The 27,808-nt window shown below is 41.2% G+C and overlaps 1 protein-coding gene across 1 annotated transcript in view; it reads left to right on the forward strand.

Annotated features, from left to right (window-relative positions):
- The window catches only part of TMEM131L (transmembrane 131 like), a 97,063-nt gene that overhangs the window by 51,927 nt on the left and 17,328 nt on the right, over positions 1 to 27,808 (forward strand). The window contains exons 18-24 of the mRNA XM_008071907.1: positions 1,238 to 1,380; positions 3,553 to 3,739; positions 3,944 to 4,129; positions 4,696 to 4,845; positions 5,211 to 5,839; positions 15,982 to 16,127; positions 24,922 to 25,046. Coding sequence (XP_008070098.1) covers positions 1,238 to 1,380; positions 3,553 to 3,739; positions 3,944 to 4,129; positions 4,696 to 4,845; positions 5,211 to 5,839; positions 15,982 to 16,127; positions 24,922 to 25,046 — 1,566 coding nt within the window. The remainder of the gene's footprint in view (positions 1 to 1,237; positions 1,381 to 3,552; positions 3,740 to 3,943; positions 4,130 to 4,695; positions 4,846 to 5,210; positions 5,840 to 15,981; positions 16,128 to 24,921; positions 25,047 to 27,808) is intronic.

Genomic DNA, 27,808 nt, shown 5'->3' on the forward strand with positions numbered 1-27,808 from the left:
AAAAAAAAAAAAAAAAAAAAGTTGAGGATTTTACTAAGAATCCCTTATGCCCCGTCGACTTACGTGTTTCCTTTTTAAACTTATTCTTCCTTGAAGAACTAAGGTCATAGGAAGTGTAGAGATAAGCTCGACCTCATCCCAAGCTGAAATATTCCAGACTCAAAAAGAAAATCTACATTTTTTTTTGAGTTGGAGTCTCACTCTTTTCGCCCAGACTGGAGTGCAGTGGCCGCTCCCGGCCACCGCAGCCTCGACCTGCTGGGCTCCCGCGATCCTTCGCCTCAGCCTTCCAAGTAGCCGGAATGACAGGCATGTGCTACCACGCCCGGCTGGAAAATCTACATATTTTATAGAAGTTAATTTACTTTTGATAGTTTCTGTATTGATAGACACACTATTTTGTTGTCAGTAATATCTGTCATCTAATGACTAATCACTGAAAGGATTTCAAATGGTTAAATAAATGTTTTAAATCCTTTAATTAAAGATGTAAAGGCATTTCAGTTAATTTTGCATAATTTTAAAAGTAAAATGGATTTTCTCCTTGCTTCTCTAGTATTTACATTATGAATACTGGTTTTCAGTCCAATGTGCATCACTTAAAAATAATTTCCTCTTTTTTTGTCCTAGAAATCATTATTTCAGTTAACGAAAAGGCTAATGCTAATCTGAATTACTGTTTGATAAGAACCTGACTAGATATATGTTACTTGTGGGGTGATGTTTTAAAACTTTATTTCAAAAGAAACAGTAGAATTTTATTTCTAGAATTATCGTAAGGCAGAATTTCTTAGAATTACTATGAAAACTTCGTAATTCACCCTGTAAATAACTTTTATCATTTTGTCTACATTTGTTAGTGTTTATCTGTGTCTCCAGTTTCTTTATTTTGTTGTTTTTTTTTTTCTCTCTCGTATGTCTGGTCACTACCCTGGTGCTTGGTTATTAGGAAAATATGTGGGTTTACATTTGCGGCTGTGGTTGGAAAGTGACCATGGCCGCTCACACGTTCTTGCTGTGGTCAGCTTGCTTTGACTCTTCTGCTCGTGGCAGCTTGCCTAGCCTCTGGACTCACCCTTATTTTGTGAGCTGGCAGGAGGTACCACACTATTTAAATCGATTTTCTTCTTTAAAACTTTAAAAATAGTTTTGCCAACTGGGAATATTTAAGTTCGTGTGCACTGTTCCTTGTGACTCTGTGATAATGCCTTTCTGTTTGTATTTTCTTTCACTATAGGAATAACTTGACTGTTATTGACATAGTTGGTGTGGAAGGATTTGGAGCAAGAGAATTACTGAGAGTGGGCGGAAGACTTCCTGGTGCTGGAGGCTCACTCCGATTTAAGGTGCCCGAGTCCACGCTCATGGACTGCCGTCGACGTGAGTTCACACATGTCACATTCTGACAGGGAAGGCTGGCATTAAAGTCAAGAGCAAAAGTCTTCTTTAAGAATATTCTTCTAAAAAGTGTCTCATTGTATTGATGCAATAACTAAATCGGGCGAGCTTTTTAGCATATATAGGCAAGTACCCCTGGATTAGAACAGAGATTTAGCTCTTTCCCTCAATTTAGGTAATAGACATAAACTGGGCACAGTCGCTGATGCCTCTAATCCCAGCTGCTTGGGAGGCCAAGGAGGGAGGATTGCTTGAGCCTAGGAGTTTGAGCCAGCCTGGACAACATAGCAAGAATATCTTAAAGACAAACAAACAAGCAAACTAAAAGGATAATAAATACAGAGGAAAAAAAGAAAGTATAATTGTTGAATTACTAGAGTAGTGTCAGATATTTAACATAAATATATGAAACAGTTGATGTGACTGTGTTACCTAATCTCAGAAAATCAAAATAAAATGATGACTGGAGAGAAGACTAAGTATGTGCTGGCCACTAGAACTTTCTGTGATGGTGAAAATAGTCTGTATTTGTCTCATCCAGTACAAGAGCTTGTGATCACATGTGGTTAAGGAGCCTTTAAAAGAATAAAGCTGGGCCGGACTCGGTGGCTCAGCCTGTAATCCCAGCGCTTTGGGCGGCCGAGGCGAGTGGATTGCTTGAGCCCGTGGGTTTGAGACCCGCCCGGGCAACTTGGCGAGACCTCATTTCTACAAAAATAAATAATTAGCTGGACATGGTAGTGCGCGCCTGTAGTTCTGGCTACTTGAAAGGATTGCCGGAGTCCAGCAGGTCGAGGCTGCGGTGGCCGGGAGCGTGCCACTGCACTCCAGTCTGGGTGACAGAGTGAGACTCCAACTCAAAAAAAAAAAAGAATAGAGCTAGTGTTCCTGAGAAGTTAATTTTAAAATATGCTTTATCTTAATTGAAGTTTAACTAGCTGCATGTGTCTAATGGCTACTGTATTAGACAATGCAGATTTAGAAATACATTGAAATGTTATACTGGATAATGTCTGAATTATGCGTGTATTTAAATTAAATACCTTTAGCCACTTACGTTAGTTTTAGCAACTTCCTTGGGAACTAAAACAGAAGTCATACGATAGGTGTGAAATGTTTTTGGTAAATTCTGTCGTGATTTCCTATTTTTAATTTTATGAAAACACTGAAAGCATTTTAGTGTAACAATGTTTTCTATAGGGAAAACTGGTTGGTGTAACTCTTGGGTAATTTGTAGTGCTATTTTAATGTCTCATTGGAATTTTTGTTGTTGTTGTTAGAAAACTATGCTAAATGAGCACTGAGTTTGAAAAAATTTGTTAGCAATTTTGCACTCAAAATTCTTCAGGAAGCATTAATTTTCTCATTTATTCATTCAAGTAATTTAGAGTTGACCTTGATGATAGAATTAGGGAGTAATATAAAACCTTTAGAACCAGATAAAATACTAGTTCTTACATGAAGTACCCTGTGGGTTTTAAATGTATAGGGATTTTTTTTTTTTTTAAAGAAAGCAGAATTTATTGAGAAGACAGAAAAACTCCCACAGCGGGAGGGGACCTGATAGGGTTTCCCAGTGTCTAGGGATATTTAAGAATTGTCATAACTCTTTTTCAAACACTCAGTATAAAATGTACTCTCATTTGTGAGGGTTTAATTGCTTCTTTTTAATATAGTGAGTTTGAGCTGTGTTTCTAGTAGCTGCAATGATTTACACAGAAGCAGGTACACATGTGTAAATTGGTACCTGATTCCATAGGAGTGAAAAATCACAGAGTCATGGGGTATGTGGTTGCTAGCAGTAAATCCAAACTATTTGGCTTCTGATAAGAAGAAACTTTTAACCTTACCCTTTAATAAGTAAAGGACCAAATGAGAGATTGTGATTACTTTTGGTACCTAGGCAGAGGATTTGACTTAAGAAAAATCTTGACTATTTAAGCACCTCTGCTATATCCTGGTTGTAAAACAGAATTAGTAGTTGGTCTAGCAGTTAGATAGAAATCATACTTTGAGTTTATGTTGAATTTTTTTCCCCCACATTTTAGTAATATAGACCATGGTTTGGTATATTCAATAAATATTGATCTCATAAATTATTTTAAATATATTTTATAGTTCATATAGACTATATATAATTTTTGTGCCCACTAGAATTGAAAGACAGCAAGCAAATTTTATCTATTACAAAGAGCTTTAAAGTTGAGAATATTGGACTTCTTCCCATAACTGTATCATCTCTGAAAATTAATGGGTATAATTGCCAAGGTTATGGATTCGAAGTACTGGATTGTCATCAGTTTTCTCTGGACCCAAACACATCCCATGACATCAGCATCATGTAAGCATTGGGCTTGAATTTCAGTTTTGTATTAGCCATTTAACAATATGGAGGGAAACACTGTTTCCATTTATAAGACATCTTGTTTTTATATACGTATGTGATTTGTACAAGTAAGAAATGTGTTGCTTTTCTGAATATTTTGCTTTTTGACTAAAATTTAAACTACGATTAAGTTCATGAAGATGATTCTTTTGTTACCAGGTTCACTCCAGACTTCACCTCTTCCTGGGTCATTCGTGACCTGACTCTTGTCACTGCAGCTGGTCTGGAGTTTCACTTCACTCTCAATGTGACTCTCCCTCATCACCTGTTGCCCTTGTGTGCAGATGTGGTTCCAGGACCCAGCTGGGAGGAGTCATTTTGGAGGCTCACGGTCGTTTTTGTCAGGTAAACTGCCACCACAGCTGTCCTTCCACTGAATAGAGAAGTCATCCTGGCAAACTGCACGGAAACATAGACTGCCCGGGTTAGTCCAAGCATGTGAATTGAGTGGAGTTTAGTTTGCTTTGAGAACTCTGATATGTGAAGCAGAGTAGTGACGGGTACTCTTTACAGTTATCATGAACTAATGGTAAGAGAGCGTAAGACCTAGAAGTATAATAGACAGCTATGCCCCACAGTGTTCTTTGGTAGTCATGGTGGAAGATGTGATGTTAATTGCTTGTATTAACTCAGTGCAGTGACTATTTGAGATTAGAAGACTAGAATGACCCTTTTTGAATGATTTTATGAAACTGACTTCTATCAAAGTTATAAATATGCACAATTTTTAGAAACTGGGTTTTTTTTTTTAATCTTTAAGAAACATTACAAGGTCATAAATCTTACTGAATTTTAATACTGTATCTTTAGATGTTTCCTGTCAATCACTCACCACTCTTCTGTAATAAAACTAGGCTTTTGAATGCAGGTCAGAATCATGCAGTAATGATCTTCATGGCTTTCTTCCTCAGTTTGTCCCTGCTGGGTGTGATTTTAGTAGCCTTCCAGCAAGCACAGTACATTCTTTTGGAATTCATGAAAACCAGACAGAGGCAAAACACTAACTCCTCTTCACAGCAAAACAACGGTCCGATGGATATCATCAGCTCCCATCCTCACAAGTAAGGATCCTTGTACTGTGTGGGTATGGGGGTGGGTGGGGTTGAGGATCCTCACCATTGGTACTCCTTATTTCTGACTTTATTTTAAGGTAATATAAATTTTGATTCCAATTTTGTTTTCACAAAATTTAAGTCATGGTGTGAACAGCTGCCCATTTCTTTTATTAGAGGTAGTCTCCACGTGAGGACTTAGTGGTCTGTGAGTGCTCTTTGGCAGAAAACTCCTGGAGCTTTAGAAGGAGGGAAGGTAGAATTGCTTAAATACACATAATACTGATTGCTGCCACTCTCTCATGGTTGTAGAAACAGGGCAATAGTTTGGTTTGGTCTACTTTTACATTCAATGTTTTTCTTCTTAAATTCAGAAGCAATTGCAAGAACTTTCTTGTTACATACGGCCCCTCTGATAAAGGCAGAGGGAAGGGCTGCCTTCCAGTGAACACTCCACAAAGCCGAATTCAGAATGCCGCCAAGCGGAGCCCGGGCACCTACGGCCATTCTCAGAAGAAGCACAAGTGCTCCGTATATTATAGTAAACATAAACCCAGCACGTCTGCAGCCAGCAGTGCCAACACGAGTACAGAGGAAAAACAGACCTCACTCGTGGGCAGCTCCCTATCTGCTGCTAAAGAAGATGTTTGCACCGATGTCATGGTTGAGAACTGGATTAGCCTTAAATACGCAAGTGGCATGAATGTCAACTTGCAGAAGAATTTAACCTTTCCCAAAAACTTACTGAATAAAGAAGAAAACACACTGAAAAACACAGTTGTTGTCAATAATCCTTCTTCAGAATGTAATCTGAAGGAGGGAATACAGACATGTATGTTTCCTAAGGAAACTGACATTAAAACTTCAGAGAACACAGCTGAGCTCAAGGAACAGGAGCTCTGTCCACTGAAGACCTCTAAGAAACTACCTGAAAACCATTTGCTGAGAAGCTCACCTCAGTATCACCACTCAGACTTGCCAGAAATTTCCAGGAAAAACAATGGTAATTTTTCCATTCTCCTCGATGAGTCTTCTCTCCTGCTTGTCCCCTGGCTGTTTTTAGTGAAATTTGTTCCCACTTGTAACCTTTAGTTTTAATTGTGCATGCTGGGCTGTTTAGTTTTAGCAAAGGTTTAAGTGTTGAAATATGACCTGTAATGTGAAAGGTTTAGGATGAGGAACCAAGATTTTAGAATGTTGTGACAAAAAAGTATAATTTTTAGTGCATCCATTTAGAGGAATGTGAGTATCATATTTGGGGGATGGAGGGAGGATATGCACACCTTTTTCTAATTTTTTTAATCTCAGGTTTTCAGACTGTTTGCAGAAGTTAATCAGCCAGTGAAACGGGACTCACTGAACAGAACTTCAGTGTTTAATTTCACAGCTGCCACAGTCTCAGGTTGCCCGGCCCTGGCTCTTCTCTAACTGTTCCTTGGTTTAAAGAAGACATATGTTCTCTTGTAGCAAATACAGCTAAGGGAAATGCAAGCAAAAGTAGCCTAGGAAGACTACCTGCATATAAAATTGTCATTATGCTTTAACAGATCTCTTTGGCCACTGGCATAAAGGCCTATGCGTATTTATGTTTTTGTCACTCCTATTTAAGTATGCACATTTTTGTACCTGTTAACCAGATATTGGACACTTTTTAATCTGGAAAAACTCAGTTGCCTTTGATATTATTTGCAGCATCTAAATATAAACAACCTCATGTTTTTTACTTCTTGATATTGTAAAGAAGTTTCAGAAATGTTATGGATTGACTAATTCTACTGAGCTCTATGGATTTGGTAAAAACCCAAACTGAATTTTGAGTGTCCTACGCAAGGACATTTCTTTCTTTCTTTTTTTTTGGAGTCTCACTCTGTCGCCCTGGCTGGAGTGCAGTGTCACGTTCACGGCCACCCCAGCGTCGACCTTCTGGGCTCTGGAGATCCTTTCACCTCGGTCTTCCAAGTAGCTGGAACTACAGGCATACACTCCATGCCCAGATAATTTTTTATTTATTATAAAGACGGGGTCTCGCCAAGTTGCCCGGGCTGGTCTCAAACCCGCGGGTTCAGGCTATCCACTTGCCTCAGCCTCCCAAAGTGCTGGGATTATACGCTGAGCCACCGAGCCCAGACCACAAGACGTTTCTAATGTAAAAGGAAGCTGATGTCCTCCAAATACAACGTGGTTTGGGCAGTTGCTCATGTATTCTTGGTGCACCTAGACCTAACCTGTTGGTGCTGTTTCCCCTGGCAGCCTAGCACATGCTTCAGGTGGACTTGTGTCTGCAGGGTTGACCCTGTGTCTCTTCCACCGGGGGAATGCAGTTCACCAGATCTTCAGACCAAACCATGGTATATCTTATCTGGATAATTTTTGGTGGAGCGGTTTGGTGCCTTTTGTTCTACTGTCCCAGATATTTTATGGTGCCCAGACCATGACACACTTGTGAAAGGGTAAATTATGGAGTGAGTCCTGCTGGACTTTTTCCTTATTTTGTGAGTCTTTTAGGTCTGAGCACAATTTTTGATGTAGGCTGACTGGAAACACACTTGAAATAAGAATTGTTTGAGAGGCTCACCCTCCAGAAGTGCTACATCTGTGACCCATTGTGTCTGTCAGATAAACGTGCCTGCAAAATGCAATGCCCGTGGCTTGTGGGTCGATGAATGGGAGGGATCTTCTGCCACAATATAGTACTTGGAGGTGGTGGAAATGTAGAGTGGGTCAGATGATTTGAATTGTACTTCAAGATCCTTCTGTTTAACACTTAATATTTAATGCCAGTAGCTGAGACAAGACTTCCATGTGATAACACTTTAGTAAGTATAGGTCAATTTAATATCCGAGTCCATAAACATAGGGTCTGCCTGTATCATTGTGGATGGTAAACCTGCCCAGAATCCTTCCTTCTTGTATAGATGACTAGTATGTTTATAATTTTGTAAATGGAAGCAAATCTTTCACCACAAGAATGTTTGTAAACTGCTTTTTGGCTAGATTAGCATGTTAATGTGTGTCAGGGTGATTGTTGATCAGATTAAATAAGAGTCAAGGAAAGAAATTTGGCTTCTACCGTGTTCAGACCAGCAAGTTCAATGGTGCCAATTCACCATCATATACTTTTCTACAGAATTAATATGTTAGCAGGAGATTCCTCCCAGGGAAGTTCATTCATTGTCATGTGTTTTGTTCTGTTTTCACAGCACTATTGTGGGAAAATATCAAAGATGTTAAGAAGTGAATAAATTGCCTGCCATCCATTTACAATTTAAAATATGAAAGAATTGAAAAGACTAAAATTAAGAGAGGACTGAGAAATCTAGGGAAAGATAATTGTAGTTTAAAGGTAGGACTTAGAGTTTCTTAGTAACATTAAGGATTTGGGAGTCATTTGTCAAATTTCAAAGGAAGGCATTGCAGTAACTTGGCAGAAAGTAAATGGACATATAATTGACAGGGAAACCATAATGTGTAAAGAGGGCTCAAGAATGAGAAAACAATATATACAAGTCCCTTCTAGGCCAGGCATGGTGGTTCATGCCTGTAATCTCAGTACTTTGGGAGACTGAGGCAGGGGAATCACTTGAGCCCAGGAATTCAAGACCAACCTGGGCAACATAGTAAAACCTCGACTCTACCAGAAAAAAGAAAAAAAAAAAAGCTGGGCATGGTAGAGCGCGCCCATAGTCCCAGCTGCTTGGGAGGCTGAGACAGAAAGATTGTCTGAACCAAGAAGGTTGAGGCTGTGGTGAGCCATGATCATGCCACTGTACTCCAGTCTGGACAACAGGGTAAGACTCCACCAGGAAAAAAAAAGAACCTTCTGAGTTTTCACTTTTAACTTTGAGCATTATTTCTTTTTTAATTTTTTTTTTTTTTTTTTGAGTTGGAGTCTCACTCTGTCACCTAGATTGGAGTGCAGTGGCCGCTCCCAGCCACTGCAGCCTCAACCTGCTGGGCTCCAGCGATCCTTCCGCCTCAGCCTTCCAGGTAGCTAGAACTACAGGCGCGTGCTACCACGCCCGGCTAATTTTTGATTTGTTGTAGAGATGAGGTCTCGCCAAGTTGCCCACGCGGGTCTCGAACCCACGGGCTCAGGCAATCCACTCACTTGAGCCTCCTAAAGGCGCGGGATTACAGGCTGAGCCACCGAGCCCAGCTCTTTTTTAATTTTGGAAAGTATCTTATTTTGTGAGAAGTGTGTCAGTCTCATGCGCTGAGCTTACCCCACCTGATGATTGACCCTCAGTTGTGGTCAGGGTGTTTCTTGTGTGGCCCAGTGGAACCAGAAACTTCCACTCCTTCAGTTGAAGCCAGGTAACAAATTGGCCACCTTTTAGCCATTTCCCTAATGTATTCAAATGAACTATAGAAACTTCTGGTAGTAAGATTGCCTTTAAAGGAAAGGTGGGAGGCGAGGGACAACCCTATCATGTAAGAATACCGTTAAGTGATTTTCTTAACCTATCAGAGCTCCTGGAAGCACCTGAAAAATCGTGCCTTCTCCTATTCTGAGGCTTTTAGTTTTCTGGGTATAGCTTATTGTGTGAGAAGAAAATGTTTTGGGGCATATATTGTGGCTTTCACTACATACGTCTTGCCATTGTCATCGAGAAGCAAAAAAATGTGTCTTATTTCTTTCCTGCTCTGATTCCTCGCCTCCTTCCGAGATGCCTAAGTCATAAATGAAAGTTCCCAAACTGGGTGTAGTGGCTCATGCCTATAATTCCAGTACTTTGGGAGGCCAAGGCAGGAAGACTCCTTGAACCTATGAGTCTAGCCTGGGCAAGACATCATTTCCACAAAAAAATGAAGAAGAAGAGCTGGGCTCGGTGGCTCAGCCTGTAATCCCACACCTTTGGGAGGCTGAGGTGAGTGGATTGCCTGAGCCCGTGGGTTCAAGACCCGCCTGGGCAACTTGGCGAGACCTCGTCTCTACAATAAATCAAAAATTAGCTGGGCGTGGTAGCGCATGCCTGTAATTCTGGCTACTTGGAAAGATGAGGCGGAAGGATCGCCGGAGCCCAGCAGGTCGAGGCTGCGGTGGCCGGGAGTGGCCACTGCACTCCAGTCTGGGCGACAGAGTGAGACTTCAGCTCAAAAAAAAAAAAAAATGAAGAAGTAGCCGCGTAGGGTGGCACATGCCTGTAGTCCCAGCTACTTAGGAGGCCAAGGAGGAAGGATTGGTTGAGCCCAGGAGTTTGAGGCTGCAGTGAGTTGTGATCATGCCACTACCTTCTAATTTGGATGACAGAGAGAGACCCTGACTCAAGAAAAAAAAAAAAAAAGCTGCCTATAGAAATGAAATCTGAAAAAAAAAAAAAGAAATGAAGTCTGGACCAGATTCGGTGACTCAGTCTGTAATCCCACGCTTTGGGAGGCCGAGGTGAGTGAATTGCCTGAGCCCGTGGGTTCGAGACCCGCCTGGGCAACTTGGCGAGACCTCATCTCTACAGTGAATCAAAAAATTTGCCGGGTGTGGTAGCGCGCGCCTGTAGTTCCAGCTACTTGGAAGGCTGAGGCGGAAGGATCGCCGGAGCCCAGCGGGTCGAGGCTGCAGTGGCCGGGAGCAGCCACTGCACTCTAGTCTGGGCGACAGAGTGAGACTCCAACTCAAAAAAAAAAAAAAAGAAATGAAGTCTTTTGACAGATTTTTCAAGGCTCTGTTTTCCTACTTGCTTTTTGGCATCAACCTGTCAAACAACTGAACTTTTCAAACATTTGTTACTTGTCTCCAGTCTCTTGATCATCTGATAAGAATGGGGCTTTCTTTATGTGTAATAGAAATGATCTTTGAAACATATCTCTTTTTAAATGTGTATAATTATTTTAATTGTCTGATTAAAAATGCTGTAGCCTTAGAATTTATGGCTGAAGCCAGCATGTGGTTGACCTCCTTACTACCAAAGAAAAACAGCAAATTGTTTCACTGCTTTCTTCCTAGAATAATGTAAAGGATAGTCGACTTTTACATCCAGTAATACCCTAAGCCTTGTACCTAGCAGTACCAGAAAGTTTTCACTGAATTTGATACCTCAGCTTTCTGAATTTACCAGTATTTTCAGAAATTCAAAAAATGTTATGTACTTATAGATACTAATAACTTTAAATGAAAAGCTAACTTAGCCAAAGATCACATGTGATTAGATTTAAGACATACTACTTCTTAAAGCAGAATGCTAGTGAGTTCTTGGTCTGTCATTTGTTTTTATTTTCTGTTATAACCACTTTTTTGAAGAATTATTAGTATATAAAAAGATGCACATATTTGAGGTATGCATCTTGATGAGTTTGGGAATAAGTATACACAAGAAAACCATCACCAGCATGAAGGCCATAAACATTCTTCACTTCCCAAAGTTTTCTCCTGCTCTACAAGGGAGACCCAAAAGAACCTGAAATTCTTTTAGAAGGCAGGCCCCTTGTAGTACATTCAGAATTTGTTCCTCTGGATCAAACAGTTAACCAAGTTTATCTGGAAGTTTTGAGGCGGTGACATCCTAATTTGTGGAACAAACATTCTGAGTTGTGGCAAACAGGTGACTGGTTCTTCCACCATGACTACACACCTGCCCACAGCTTGCTGAGTGTTCAGCAGTTTTTGCCAAAACAGCATGATCCTTTTGCCCCACCCTCCCTATTCACCTGATTTCACTCCAGTCGACTGGTTTTTGTTTCCCTGGATGACAAAAGTCCTCAAAGGGAAATGTTTTGCCAGTGTGGAAGAAGTGGAACAAAAAACCACAGAAGCACTAAAAGGCATCAAAATTGACAAGTTCCAAAACTGTTTTGAGCAATGGAAAAAGCATCTTGATATGTGTATTGCATCAAATGAAGAGTACTTTGATGGTGACTGACGTTTAGACATGTTAGAATAAGTACACAATTTTTTATAAATAAATTCCGGGTGTTTTTGAGTCCCTCTAGTATTATTATTATTGTTTCTTCCATTTGTTTTTGATTTTAACTGTGGCACAGACACTCATCTGTGAGGCTATGGAAAGTAGCATACTTAATAGGATGATGTGGATGGGCTCTATTTTTAAATGAAATATATACTCAGTGTTTCCATATTTTAAAATATTTTCGTGTAAGAATTTCTCAGGGAGTCATGAAAACCCTGTTATTAACGTTCATTCTGTTGTTTGTCCTGATTCTTGGCCCCACAGAGGGTATTAATAATTTTCTAGAAGTCTGTGGTTCATTATTACTTTGGGCGGTTTTGTATTGGTTATTAAATTTGAATTTTTCCTAAGAAATCTTGATGACTAATACTTTTAGTGCTGTATATTTGGCCTGAAGAAAACTTAAGGAACTCCATTTTCTCATGAATTAGGATGCTAGAAAAGTAATAGCACACATTTTTTGAGGAGAATGTCTGTATTTTGTTTCTTACTTATGGCTTCCAGAATCCAAAGCGATGTTCTTATTATGATTTCTTTTTCCATTACAGACCCTGTCTGCCTTGCTTTTGACTGCTGGCTGCTCTCATTCACAGTGTTTGATGTTTTTCTTTGTGAATGTTTAACAGCCAGTTTGTGTTGTAGAAGCAATTATATTTCAAGGCAATCTCTGCTAAAGAATGACCTTTAATGTTGCCAACTTATGAAATAAGGGGTGGTGATGATTTCACAGGGCTGCTGTCAGCTACTCTTAGTTCAGAAATGTGCAGGTTTGAAGGGGATCGGAAGGCTGTGGCCTGACAGTCTTCTAAGTAAGGCAAATCTATCTGGGAATAGTGGCTCACGCCTATAATCCCAGCACTTTGGGAGGCTGAGATGGGAGGATTGCTTGAGCCCAGGAGTTCGAGACCAGTTTGAGCAACAAAGCAAGACCTCATCTCTGCAAAAAATATGAGGGAGAACCCCCCCAAAATTTGGAATTTGTTTATAAAAAACTGTTTATTCTTACATGGTTAAACTTTAGTCTCCTTCAAAGTACTCTCCAGTTGATGCAGTACCCCTATCGAGATGCTTTTTCTACTGCTCAGAACAGTTTTTGAACTCATCCATTCTGCTGTTTTTTTGTTTTACATTTTCCACATTGGCAAAATGTTTCCCTTTGAGAATTTTTTCATCCAGGGAAACAAAAAAGTCCCTCAGGACGAGATTGGGTGAATAGGGTAGGGTCATTCCTGCTTTTGGTCAAAAACTTTTGACCTCTCAATGCAGTATGAGCAGGTGGGTTGTCATGGTGGAAGAACCAGTTACCTGTTTTGCCACAAAAATTCACTGAAGCCAAATGTAGACTCACAAAAATGCTAGCTGGTGCACTGATGCCTGTGGGTTCCTAGAATACTAACCTAGCAGGGGAAGCCTGTTCCACAAGGGACCTGCCCTCCAAAAGATAATTCCGTATTTTTTTGTGGTGTGCCCCTCTTGTAAAAAAAATTAGCTGGGCATGGTGGTGCCCACCTTTAGTATCAGCTGCTTGGTAAGCTGAGGAGGGAGGCTTCCCTGAGCCTAGGAGTTCAGGGCTGCAATGAGTGGTGATTGTGCCACTGCACTCTAGCCTGGGTGACAGAGGGAGACCCGCACCAAAAATAATGATAAATAAATAAGGTAAATCTAAATCTTCAAGGCAGGTAGTTGATTCTCATACAGGGACAGAACTTTCTGCAAGATGTCTTAATTGTCTTTGATTCAGTTTCTTTATTAACCCTACTGTTAAAGTTATTCCTGGGTAACAAAGAAAGCAGCCGATATTGATCAGATTTGGCTCTGGATATGACTTTGACCTTTTTTTTTCTTTTTTGAGTCAGGGTCTCACTCTGTCACCCATGCCGGAGTGCACTGCACTGGCACAGTCATGGCTCAGCACAACTGCAACCTCCTAGGCTCAGGTGATCCACCCACCTCAGCCTCCCAAGTAGCTGGAACTACAGCCATGTACCACCATGCTTGGCTGATTTTTTTTTTTTTTAATTTTTTGTAGAGTCAAGATCTTGCTGTGCTGCCTGGGCTGTGCCATTGCATTTTTAAGTTTGTTCCATTAGAGCCAAAGGTATTAAAACATCCTCTGATGTTTTATTTTATGTAATGAGTCTAGCCAAAAGATTAATTTTCTGTATTCATCTTGTGACATTTGGAGATTATAACCTTAAGTTAATGTTGAAGTGAGCTCTTTTCCTGAAAGTACAAAACCTAATATGCTGTGGCTGTATTTAAACCATAAAAACTTGCATTGTATGACTTTCCAAGCTGTGTGTCACTTACTTGGTCAGCATTTTTTATAGTTATATAAGATTGATATAGTTTTCTGTTAACAGAATAATAGTACGTTTACCTTGTGTTATTTGAAAAATGTGTGCGTCTTGCCTTCGAGTGAGTTTAATTTGTAGCCTCAGAATTACTGAATTGGGGAGACTTGGCTGCTGTTTTCGTTTTGTGGGTAAGAGGCCTGTCTCACCTCAAGTACCACAGCAGGATTGGGTTGAAGTTTCTGCTGACCAGTGGTCAAGCATCCAGCCTTCCAGAGCCTGCAGCCTGCTCTGCTAGGGAATATTTGCACTGTGGTCATCTAAACTTTCTCAGATTTTGAAGGCATCATTAAGAATTCTCAGTTAAAGAAAAAAGGGGAAAACCTGGGCACAGTGTCTCACACCTGCAGTCCCAGCATGTTGGGAGGCTGAGGCAAGAGAGTTGTTTGAGCCTAGGAATTCAAGACCAGCCTGGGTAGCATAGCAAGAACTTGTCTCTACCAAAAAAAATAATATAGCGGGTGTGGTGGCATGTACCTGTAGTCCCAGCTACTCAGCAGACTGAGGCCGAAGGATCTCCTAAGCCCAGGAGGTCGAGGCTGTGGTGAGGCCACGATCGTGTCTTTGTGCTCCAGCCTGGGTGACAGAGTGAAACCCCGACTCAAAATTAAAAAAAAGAAAGTATTAAAATACTCTCTGTTTCAAACCTGAGGCCAGTGATTGTGGGTTGAAGTTGATTCGCCTCTGATGTGAGGCAAGGGATAGAAGAAGTCTGCTTATGAAATCACTTGAAAGAAAAATTGGAGAAAACAAGTTTCAGAAAAGGTTCCTATCCACATCCATCTTTGCCATAGATTCATCGACTGTTCGTTCTCCTTCGTGCAGCCCTATGCACAGACTGGGGCAGGTGTTTGCTGTAGGGGACAGGCCTTCCTTGAAATGGTCCTTGGATCCTTTGGTGGGAATGCTTTACATTCATATCTGTTCTGTTTTCATCAGCTGTCAAGCATAGGAGTCAGGGAAGGTGGGGTGATACTTGCTTTATAAATAAACTAAGGTACAGGCAGCTTCAGAGACTTACTTTGATCATAAAACTAATTCGTGGCTGAGTCATGACCCAGGTCCTCATCCTTCTCTTCCTCTTTCACACCTTAAAAGCAAAAGAGATGGAATATACATAACATTTACCATCTTAACTGTTTTTAAATATAAAGTTTAGTGGCATTACATATATTCACATTGTTGCATAGCTATCACCATTATCCCTTTCCATGTCCAGAACTTTTTTATCATCTCAAACAGTAACTGTCCCCATCAAACAGTAACTGAGCCATTAAATAGTTAATGCCCATCATGCCTTTCCCTGGCCCTTGGTAACCAGCGTGCTTTCTGTCTTTATGAATTGGACTACTCTTGATCCCTCAGATAACTGGAGTCATGAAACATCTGTCCTCTTGTGCCTGGCTTATTTCATTTAGCATGATATCTTCAAGGTTTATCCATGTTGTATCATGTGGCAGAATTTCATTCCTTTTTTTTTTTTAATCTGAACCATTTTAACTGCAAGTTCAGTGGTGTAAGTATTCCAATTGATTTTGCAATTGAATCAGGCTGAATGGTATTTTGTTGCATGTATGCACCACATTTTGTTTATCTGTTTACCCATTAGTGGACATCTGTTTTTTTCCCCCACCTTTTAGTTATTATGAACAATGGTGTTGTGAATATTGATGTCCTCTGACTTTTTTCCTTGACCTCTTTTAAGGATTATTTGTAGAGCTCTTTATTTAAATGCATTTCCACCTATCAACAAATTTCTGGAGCATCATGGATGTTAAAAAGAAGTCTAATTCTCATGAAATCAAATAAGATGTTTGGTGTAGGTTTATCTATGGGGAATATGAATGGGAGTTATTAGCTAGAAATTGAATTTTTTCTGTTTATTCAAGGGAATAACCAGCAAGTGCCTGTCAAGAATGAAGTAAATAGTTGTGAAACTTTGAAAAAGGTTGACACAAAGTCTTCTTCAGAAAAGAAGAGTCACAAAGCATCTAAAGATGTATGTTCTGAGAAACAGGACGTACCTTCAGTGGAGGTCTGTATTTCCTTTTTTCTTGCTTATTAAAAAGAATGAACCCATTTTTAGGGCTTATGGCTTGCAAATATCTGTGCAATAAGTGAAAATGTGTGTCTCATACTTTTCATTGCATTTCAATCCTTATTGATAACTGGTGAGTTGGATGTGTTTGTTCAGAAAGTCTTATTTATCTTCTAATTATTTAGGTGATACGACAATTTTTAGAGAAACCAGATAGCTTTTACTCTCAAGAAAAACTAATTTATTTATTTATTTTTTGAGTTGGAGTCTCACTCTGTTGCCCAGACTGGAGTGCAGTGGCACGCTTCTGGCCACCGCAGCCTTGACCTGCTGGGCTCCAGCGATCCTTCCGCCTCAGCCTTCCAAGTAGCTGGAACTACAGGCGCGCGCTACCACGCCCGGCTCATTTTTGATTTATTGTAGAGATGAGGTCTCGCCAAATTGCCCAGGCAGGTCACGAACCCGCGGACTCGGGCAGTCCACTCACCTCAGCCTCCCAAAGTGCGGGATTACAGGCTGAGCCACCGAGCCCAGCTGAGAAACTAGTTTTAAACAAATGGATTAACTCCTAGGTAATGATGGCAGAGTAGAACCTGATCCACATATTCCTTCTACCTGGTTATTACCCAGTGTCTATATTTTAGGGCATACTCTTGCTGAGTTGGATTGCTTTTTGGTCTTTCTTTGTCCCCATATCAATCATCATCTCTCTAAAAAAACAGAAAAGTATTCACGATATAATAGAAGAGAATTTTCTCGAGGTGAGAAAATAACTAAACATCGATCAGAAGGGCACACTGCGTACATCAGGAAAAATTGATACATAATAATGGGCATAGGCACATCCTAGCTAAATCAGTTGAACTTCAGACTTAAAGAGTTGTACAAAGGCAGGAAAATCAAGAAATACAAACATAAGCATGCCTCTGACTTCTCCATAGGAATGTTTCGTGCCAGAAAACAGTGGAGCTATATCATTGAGAGCATGGAAATATGAACAAAGAATGTTGTGTCCAACCAGGTTGACATCCAAGTACAGAGGCAACAGGCAGACATTCTTAAACACAAATGAACTTGTGAGCCTTTCTTGAAAAATCAAGTTAATGACGTTTAGTTAACCCAGATAGAAGTAAAAGTAAAAACTCAGGATTGAAGAAGGCATGTCACGTTGAGGTTTCCATCCATTTTATATCCAGAACTAAGTGAAACAATTGGCAATTGCAATCACAGAACAGATTGCAAATATTAAAACTGAAAGTAAAAATTGTAATACTGTTTGCAAAAACCAGGAGGTGGGGTTGAGGGAAGGTGAAAATGAGTTTTAATTTTAATCTTTCTTGGAAGAGAACCAATACTGTGTAAAAGTGAGACATGTTTAAAAGAGTGATAACTTAAGATAATCTTTTTTACGGTTTTTTTTAACCTCAGAGAGATCCTTAATGAATTAATACATCATGTATAGAAGAAACAAGTATTTGCAAGTTGACAGTTCCCTTGGTTCTACTTTATTTTTCTTACGTTAAACTCATATAAAATCAAGTCTTATACTTTTGTTTAAAACTTACATATGGTCCCAGGATTATAAATTATTTCAGTTATCTGTATGCTATTCTTACATGTGTGTAGGTTCATAGAAAAATATTTAAAAATGAGGTTTGTGAAATAATAAACAGGAATCTCTGGTAATTTCTGAGTGGTAGGATTTGGGATGTTTCCTTCTCTCTTTTTTTGGAGGGGAGCAGTGGGTTGTCACTATCACCCAGGCTAGAGTGCAGTGGCATGTTCGCAGCTCACCACAGCCTTGACCTTCTGGGCTCAGATGATCCTTCCACTTCAGCCTCCCGAGTAGCTGGGACTACAGGCATGTGCCACCATGCCTGGCTATTTTCCTGGTTTTTTGTAGAGACAAGGTCTCACTATGTTACCCAGGCTGGTCTCAAAGTATTACAGGTATGGGCCACTATGCCTGGCTCTTTTTTTTTTTTAAAGCAGGATTTATTGAGAGGACAGAAAAGCTCCCACAGTGGGAGGGGACCCAAGGGGTTTGCCGACGCCTGCCTCTTTTCCCCTTTTTCATGTTCCTTTGTTTTTCTTAAACCTTATAACAAACATAGATTTTGAGGCTGTGTTACTACAAGTGTGCACCACCACACCTGGCTAATTTTTTTATTTTTTGTAGAGATGATGTCTTATCACGTTGCCCAGGCTGGTCTCAAACTCTTAGGCTCAGGCAGGCCTCTTACCTCAGCCTCGCTAAGTGTTGGTATTAGGGGCGTGAGCCACTGCACTCGTTTTCAATTTTATGTTCATATTTAAGAACCATTAGGACTTCCCAGCACTAAATTGCATGAAGGAGAGGAACCATTTTTTTTTCACACAGCCATTTACAAAAGATGACTCCAAGGTCCAAAGCCTGAGTGACTAGAACATGGGGAATGCTGATGTGTGTAACGAGCTCATTTTTGTGTCTGTCAGAACAATGTCGTGTCATAGTTAAGAGCATGGACTCATCACTTATTCCTTCCACGATATTGGGCCAGTTAACATCACAGTTCCCTCCTTCTGCAAAATGCAAATGATACTAGCATACCTGCCTCATAGGGTTGTGAGAATTAAATGAGTTAATATGAGAATGACTTTAGAATGGCAGGCAGCACTGACAAGTACTGACAAGTAGTAAGTACCAAAGAGTGATAGGTGTGACCATGATCGTTACCAACAGAGGGGTGGCTGGACTTCACAGTTGTTTGCACCGTGTGGTGAACAGCAAGAGACAGGGCATGTGAGCTTCTGTGACAGGTCAGACCTGGAGCTTGAGACTTGGGAGTTATGCCTGTGGAGGGTCGACATGGAGTGTCTGAGGTGTGTACAGAGACACGACCAGGGACCTGGGTCTGAACCGTGGAGAGGCAGTGATGAATTAAAGGTGGATTGAAGTGGCAGGTTTAGCAGATGTACAAAAAGCTACACTCAAAGGTGAGGATAGGACGTATTTTCGGGAACAGAAATAAAGTCATTGGTTTGGGGAAGGAGGGAATGGATGAGTGAAGTTAGAAATTGAACCTAGCATGCTTTAGGCATGGGCTTTGGAGACTCACCTGTTGCCTGCAGTGAAATAGAACCCAACACGGAGATGGACTGACTCTCCCAACCACACAGCCTTGCTTGAAGGGAGGAGAAACTGAAATGGACCATCCCCAGGTCTCATTAGCCCTCAGTGGCCCTGGGGACAGTGGAGCTGCCGCTGGCCATGTGCATGGGCACTCTCTACCTCAGACATGACTTCTGCCTTGAAGGCTTCCCTGGCTCTTCATGTGAGACTTAACTGTATCCCTTGTTAAGGCAATTTATTAATTTATTTAATTCCTTTTCTGTGTGTCTTTGCCATTACTTCTTGGAGAGCATGAGCCTCACCTCTTTACTCTGTCTCTGGAGCTCAGACAGTTCTTGCACTCCGTCCCAGCGGTTGTGTAAGTCCTCCCTCCTTATCTGGTCAGTGAGCCTGTGTAGGACAGACATCTGTACCTGATGGTGGCTGTCAGCTCAGCAGGAGGGAGGCCAGTCTGAGGGATTTGGGGGACTCAGGCCGAACCCTGTGGCCCAAGATTGCCTCTAGCCAAGTCAACCAAGGTGGATTTTCTGGCACAGATTGAGGGGCTGTGGTTTGCCATGTCTTAGCTGTCTCTGTGACTCATGCTCTGTTTTGTAGAACTGTTCTTTAAAATCCCATGAGTATACTTTCCATTTCATTGTTCATTTGGAGAAAATTGTTCTCAATAAACACATTTCCAAGTGCAGTGCTCAGTGTTTGTTTTTCTTGCACATTCTTAGGGCCTAATTTTGCAGCTTAGAAAATTGCGTAAATCTGTCTATATAGTACACGGGGAACATTCCCCTAAATTTATTGGCAAGGAAAGTTGAAGCCCAGGTTTGGAATCCACAAACTAAATTTTAACTCTAGCTCTGGATTTTTAGTTTCCTTTAAAAATACCTTTTTTCCCTTAGAAAAGTAACTCATGATTATTATAAAAGTATAAAGATGAAGGGGGAGAAAGATCTTTCCAAAATCAGGCTGAGTGCAGTGGCTTACCTATAATCCCAGCACTTTGGGAGGCGGAGATGGGAGGATTGCCTGAACCCAGGGATTTGAGCAACTTGCTGAGACCTTATCTCTACAATAAATCAAAAAATTAGCCAGGCATGGTGGCGCACGCCTGTAGTTCCAGCCACTTGGAAGGCTGAGGCGGGAAGGATCTCCTGAGCCCAGCAGGTCGAGGCTGTGGTATCCGTGAACGTGACACTGCATTGTGTATATATAAATCAATTCTCTTAAAAAAATTAAGTGGAGAGCTTTTTTTGAGTGGTTACAAAGTATTTCATCATTTGTGCTATCATGTAAGCCATTCTCCTGCAATTAGACAGTAAGATTGTTTCTAGCTTTTTACTTTCATAAATAACTCTGTGATGAACAACATTTTTTTATAACTCTTGCCTGTCTACCTGATGTGTTTGTACATGCTGCTGCCACATTGCTTTCTTAAAAGCTGATACTGATTTCCTGTGCATGGTATCTGGGAGTGCTGGTTTCATTCCCTTCTTGGCAAAATCAGTTGTTTGCAGAATCTTGGTCAACGTGATAGGTGAAGAAATCCCACTTGGATTTTCTTTTCCATTTGCATCTTACCAGGGAAAGGTGAGCATTCTCCTTTCTCTCTCTCTCCTTTTTTTTTTTTTGGTAAAAATCTAAAAAAACATAGTAAAGTAAAATTGTCCATCCAAAATTTTACGATTGAAAAGAAATTCTATAAATTAAGACGTGAATGTCTAACGTAGTCCCATCTCTACTGTTTAGAGGTACACTGTTACCAGGATCCTGATTCCCTCGCCATTTCCTGGGGGTTTGCAGGAATAAACATGCATCACAAACACATTTGTGTTTTCTAAAACCAAAATGGAAAGGAGAGATACAGGCTAGTCTATAATTTGCCCGTCTTTTTTTTTTGAGTTGGAGTCTCACTGTGTTGCCCAGACTGGAGTGCAGTGGCCACTCCCGGCCACCGCAGCCTCGACCTGCTGGGCTCCGGCGATCCTTCTGCCTCAGCCTTCCAAGTAGCCGGAATTACAGGCATGCGCTACCATGCCTGGCTGATTTTTTGATTTATTGTAGAGATGAGGTCTCGCTGCCCACGCGGGTCTTGAACCCGCGGGCTCAGGCAATCCATTCACCTCAGCCTCCCAAAGGCGCGGGATTACAGGCTGAGCCACCAAGCCTGGCTTGCCCATCTTAAAAACATTATTTTATTGTGAAATATTTTGGGTGAGTTTTTCAGATTTTTGGGGTTTTTTTTTGCCTCTTATAGTTTTTTCTGAACTTGTATTTCATGTCCTTTGCCCACTTTTCTTTTCACTGTTAGTGTTTTTTTTTTCTTGTTTTCTGTAAGAGAACTTTATATGTTAAGGATATTGTTAACTCTTTGTTATGTATGTTATGTATCTGAGTTTTTCCCCAGTTTGTCCTTGCTTCTTATTTTTGTTTGCTTTGACTTGCATGCAGTGACTTTAAGAATGCCTCTGAGCAGTCAGTCTGGGATTTCTCTTCTTTGATTTCTTCCTTTGCTTTTATTAAAGCTTAGGAAATCTTTCTTCACTCTGCCATTGGTTAAGTTGTCACCTCTGTCAGGGAGATCGGAGAACTTAACTAGTTCAAATAATTCAAGAATAATGATGATGATAACTAAGTTTCATATAAACTGCTTACCAGGTGCCAGGTAATTTAATCCTCTCAACAGCCTTTCAAGGAAGTCTCAGGAAACTGAGGCAGAAAGACTAAGTCACTTGCCCAAGATTACAAGCTAGGCAGTTTAGCCTCAGAGACAGTTCTCTTTCTATGTTATGTTACATTATGTTATGTTATAGTTGTGGGGTCCAAGTTAGGATTTACTACATAAGTAAGTTGCATACTGGTGAAATTGGGGCTTCTAGCGGGCCCTCTCCCCCCCGATAGTGGATCTGGGACCCAGTGTGTCACCACCATTCCCCTCCCTCCCCTAGCAATGCTCAGCATCTGCTGATCCCACACTTGTGCTTGTGTGACCAGTGATTAGGGCCTGCTTATAAGTGAGAACATGTGATATTCAGTTTTTTGTTTCTGTTATAGTTCACTTAGTATCCTGGTCTCTACCTGCATCCATGTTGCTGCAGAGGCCATAATTTTGTTCTTTATGGCTGTGTAATAGTCCATCTTGTATACATACCATATTTCCTTTATCCAGAGACTGTGCTCTCTCTCTCTTTTTTTTTTTTTTTGAGTTGGAGTCTCACTTCGTTGCCCACAAAGAGAGTGCAGTGGCACGCTCACGGCCACCCCAGCATCGACCTGCTGGGCTCCAGTGATCCTTCCGCCTCAGCCTTCCAAGTAGTCAGAACTGCAGGCGCATGCTACCACGCCTGGCTAGTTTTTGATTTATTGTAGAGACCAAGTTGCCCAGGCTGGTCTCTAACCCGCGGGCTCAAGCAATCCACTCGCCTCGGCCTACCAGGGTGCTGGGATTACAGGCTGAGTCACCAAGCCCAACCAACTGTGCTCTTAATTGCAGCTCTGTGTGACTCAGTTTCTTGGTTAATCCTGCCTCCTCCTCTGTAGGACCCTCTATACCAGAAAGCAGAGAACCAGATGGTCTTCACTCTTCCTCGGATTTCTTGACAGGTCTGTTGCCGTGGTTCTCTGGTTCGCTTCCCTGTTCTGTTCCATCCACTGCCTTTGTTGCAGGCCTGTTCTGTCTTCGCCCAACTGGACCACCTCCCTCTCCATTGCCCAGTATTTGCAGTGGTACTCCCACCCCAGCCCCCAAAGACAAAGACCATCCATTAGTCTTTTCATTCCTTGCTACGCCTTCTACTTCTCTGCCCTGGCTCATAGCTTTGTCCTGCCCCTGTGGTGTTGCTCATGGACCCCACTTCTCAGTCATTCTGCTCACCCCAAGTCCAACCTGTCCAGTACTCTCTCTCCCTTCTCATCCTCACGGAGAACTCGGTGATGCTTCCGCCCACCGAAGCCTCCCTCTCAGGAGTCCTGAATGCTTAAACTCTTGCTGGCGCTTGATGATAGTTCCAGCCACACAGGTTTGAGAGAGGTGGCCAAGTACAGAGTGACAGCCAAGAGCCCACGCTTTCTTGGACATCACTTAGAGACCATCCTTTATTTGTACCTGACCCTGGAGGGACGAAAGGGCTAAGTGCTTGCTATATTGACAGGCCTTTGTTGGCCTTTGAGTAGATGAGGGGGGACTCCCCCTTGAGTTAGAAATACACAAAGGAACAGTACAGGAATAAATATGGTGCATGACTAATGTTTGACATTGGATCATGAGTCTGTACATTTTTCATGTGTCTGTTTAGCATCAAACAGGCAATGAGCATTAGACCCTGTAGGATGGGGCTTTGTGTTTAACTTGTCAGGTTTTTAAATATTTTAAAAATACCTTCAGCATCAGGAAAAAAGCTAATACATACTTACTGGGGGGGGGGGAGTTATAGGAGTATAAAGAAGAAAGAAAAAATGTCATATTCCCACTGCCTCTACAGTTAAAATCTCATTTTGTATCTAGCATCTGTTGATTATGGAGAGCACGTTGCTTTAATAGATGCGTGGGGATTGCAGTTTGTAGATATAGAACACGTAGGGAATGCAGGCATCTAAAACCTTTTCTTTTTGACCTTGCAAGTTAAATGTATTAGTCAAGAGTGTGTAAGAACTTCATGCATTCTTATTGTAATTTCTGGACCAACCTTCTGAAAAAGAAGGTAAAATGATCCAATCTTTGCTTTTCATGCAGTGTGAATCCTGGGGGTCAATTAATAGGAAGAGGACTCTTCTGAACTAAGAGATTTGCCTCTGAGAGGCCCCTGGAGAAGTTTCCCCCTGAACAGGCCTGCCACACTTAAGAGATGTGGTTTTTAAGCCCTTGGGTTTCTCAATGTGTGATCTCCTGACTCTCCTACCTGCTGACAGTGTCTCTGCTCTGAGGGGACAACATATTGAAGGAAGAGAAGTAATAGAAGTAATAGGGATTGGGAGATGCTAACAACTTGAGCTACTTCAACCTTTGAAAGGGCCAGGCTGTGCCTGACATTTAAAAGAGGAAAAAAGCCCCAATTAAAAAGATTATAGATATTTAATACACACACACACACTATATATATATGTATATATATATATATATGTTTGCATCTCGTGCTACATTGAGCTTTTCAGAACCACATTTTAAAAACATCAAGTGTTTTCTTGCCTTATTTACCTAAGAAGCTTAAGCTAGTTTGGAGCATTCTGTGGGACTTGGTGCTTCTCCTAAAGTTCATCTATAAGCAATTGAAAACATAACGACACAGCTTGCTCCTAGATTGAGTTCTTGCTTGATTTCTCCAGTAGTGCAGTAATTCATGTGGGTTGCACATACCAAATTAACAGGTGAAGGTTGGGGGATTTATTATAGCTAAAGTTAACAGCAAGCTGACCATAAATTGCTAGCAGATGTTTTTCCTTTTTAGCCCCTTAGGAATTTTAGAGACAACAATTCTTTTTTTCTTCTTTTTCTGTGGAGCTCGAGAGAAGTAGAGCAAGAAAGGAAATGAAAACAAACTAGAGATTGAGAAACTTGTCTCAGTTTTCACTGGCACTGGGATGTTCTGAATTCAAATGGAATTGGTCTTCAGAGTTAAAAAAAAAAAGTTGTACATTTTTATTTATGTCTAGTCACTTTAAAACACTAAATGTTTTCTTTTTCCTCTTTAGCAAGAAGATCCTTATAGGAAGAAGAAGCTTCAGGAGAAAAAAGAAGGAAATGTGCAAAATTTAAATTCAAATAAAAGTCGAACGTGTAGAAAAAACAAGAAAAGAGGCACTACTCAGGTCTCAAGGTACGTGATTTTTATAGTCCCTGTAAAGGGAAATTTTAACATTTTGATCTATTTTTTGCTTTCTTATTTTGCATTTAGCCATAACCTTTTACACCTCTGTTATGTTGGATACAGGTGAGAGTGTAGGTGTTTATTTTTAAAAATTAAACTCTACTTGTAAAATTAAAATTTTCCCATTATGTTTTTATTTTGTTAGAAAGAATAAAACAAAGTGGCTACAGTTTTTTTGTATCTTTCTTTTATAAAATGGTAATGCTATGGAAGGTTTTAGGGAAAAAGCATAAGCTTACCCCCTTCATGTGAAGACCATCATTCTGCCTGTGAGATGCAGGTGCAGGAACTGGAGAAAACCTTCCAGTTCCCAGTCTAGCCCCTGACCCACCTGGGGTAGCTGAGGCCTCAGTAATGACGTGGAGTTGTCTCCACTTGGGCCCTTGCTTTAGTCCTGCAGGCGGTAGGCTCTCACAGTTGCAGGAAGTGAGGCGCCCAGCCCTCACATGGTTTGCGCCAAGGTACTGGTTTGGTTGGTAAGGGGCAGAGCCAGGACTGAAGCCCAGGCAGTGGGCACCCTGCATTGAAAACCTTGCTCTGAGAGACTCAATGTCCCTGAGCTCTCATTTTTTTTATCTATAAATGAAGAATCTGGACAGGGATTGTGTGGAAACCCTATATTGCTAGAAATATCCCCTATATCTTATTTTACATACATTTCTCAGCTTGAGGATTTTTTCACCAGTCAGTAGTGTGTGCATCCTGACTCCAGATCACCCCCAGTGGTAGAGTTTCTGAGTTTTGAGTTCTTAGACTTCCGATGCCCTGCACATATGCATGCCTGGAGCCTCCGGCAGGCACATGCTTCCCTGTCTTTCTCCTCCTTGGGTCCAGGGACGGAGCTTTTTGGGTCTCCTGTGCACTGGGGCTTCCCCTTCCAGGGCCCCAGTCTCACCCTGGAGACTCAGTTGCAGCTCTCTGATGTCCATTTGAGGCTATCCGGGAGTGGGCATTCAGACCCGGCCTCTGGGCAGCAAGGCCTATTTCCTGCATGGTATTTGCTCACCCTCACCCCCATCCTTTGGCATAGGGATTGCCCTATTTTTGAGCTTCCTAGGTATGTTTCTGTTACATATTTCTCTAGCAGTGATGCATCTATATGGGGCTAAGGGTTCACCTTGCCACAGTTCAGCCTGTCACTAGGAGGGACCCTCTGGCAGAACCACCTGTGCTGTGGCGGCACTCTGACACTGGAGCATTGTGGTGCTGTTTTTGTCCCTGCCCTTGGGCCCGGAGGAAGTTGTTCTCTTTTGCTCGGAGCCGGGCTTTCAGAGTCATACCATGCTCCCCAGAGACTCCCAGATGCCCTCACTGGGTCATGGCCAGGCAACAGCTCTGGGTATCTTCAGGCTCTGCTCCTGCACCCAGCTCACCTGGAACAGTCAGCAAAATGTAACTGTGAAAGAAATGCGCATACCTCTTATTAATTTCTTGTTAACAGTAGGTGCTAATATTGACTACTTTTCCCTATTGAGGCTGGATTATGAAGGCTAAATTATTTGAAAGTTGCAAGGCAGTATGCTGTAGAAAGGAAAAGTCAGATCTAACTGCATTCCTTTACATATATATTTTTTCTTTCTTTTGTTTTAATTGAAAGCAGGATTTATTGAGAGGACAGAAAAGCTCCCATAGTGGGAGGGGACCTGAGGGGGTTGTCCTACATACATTTTCATAAACATTTGATTCACCATGATATGAGGTCACCTTAAGGTATTATGTCTTCCTGATATGAGCATATAAAAAGACATAAAATTAGAATGGAATTTCACTAGTTAAGTGTTGGAGTGTATGTTTTTTTTTTTTTTGAAGTGGGGACCTTACTTTGTTACACAGGCCTGGAGTGCAATGGCATGATCACAGTTCACTGTAGCCTTGACTTCTTGGGCTAGGGTGATCCTTCTGCATCAGCCTCCCAAGTAGCTGGGACTACAGTTGTGCACCACCACTCTCAGCTCATTTTAAAATTTTTTTGTGGAGATGAGGTCTCGCTATGTTGCCCAGATTCATCTTGAAATCCTGGGTTCAAGCAATCCTCCTTCCTCGGCCTCCCACTGTGTTGGGTTTACAGGCGTGAGCCACTGCACCTGACTTGGGGTGCATTTTTAAAGGCAGCTTTCTGAAATATTAAATAATTAAATGATATTGTTAAAAAAAAATCACTTTCAAGTAGCCTATAGCTAATCATAGTGTTTTGGGGTCATGATACTTGTGAAGTAGGTGGCAGTTATTATTGGATTATCTGTCTTTGGCCCTTGTTTCTGTGTATTCTTTTATACCTTGATCAGAAATCAGTGACATCATCTGGTACATCTCACATGTTTGATCTTCTTACCCGCCATCCCACAAACCTCACATTAGGTACTGAAATTGGACCGTGTGAAATAACCATTTGTTTCTCTAGCATTCTCTACATTTCTGTATTACTGTTTATGAAATTGTTTTACAGTTCTTCCCTCAAGACATTTATGGTCTTGTAAGGTTGTTCAACTTCGAAATCCTTGGAGGGCAGAACTTTTTTCTTCTTTGTAGTTGCTGCACTTTTAATAATAGTCCACGGCCACTCAATAAATACTTGCTAAAGAATGAATAAGAATGTGTTTAGGTGAACACTCACAGCTTTCTGCCAGACACCAAGGAGCAGGTTTATCTGTTGAGAATCATATTTTATACTAAAAACAAGGAAAACAAGCCAAGAGTTCTGGATTCTTGTT

The sequence above is a fragment of the Carlito syrichta genome, unplaced genomic scaffold (genome assembly GCF_000164805.1).
Source record: "Carlito syrichta isolate Samal-C Ts95f unplaced genomic scaffold, Tarsius_syrichta-2.0.1 Scaffold314788, whole genome shotgun sequence".
NCBI lineage: Eukaryota > Metazoa > Chordata > Mammalia > Primates > Tarsiidae > Carlito > Carlito syrichta.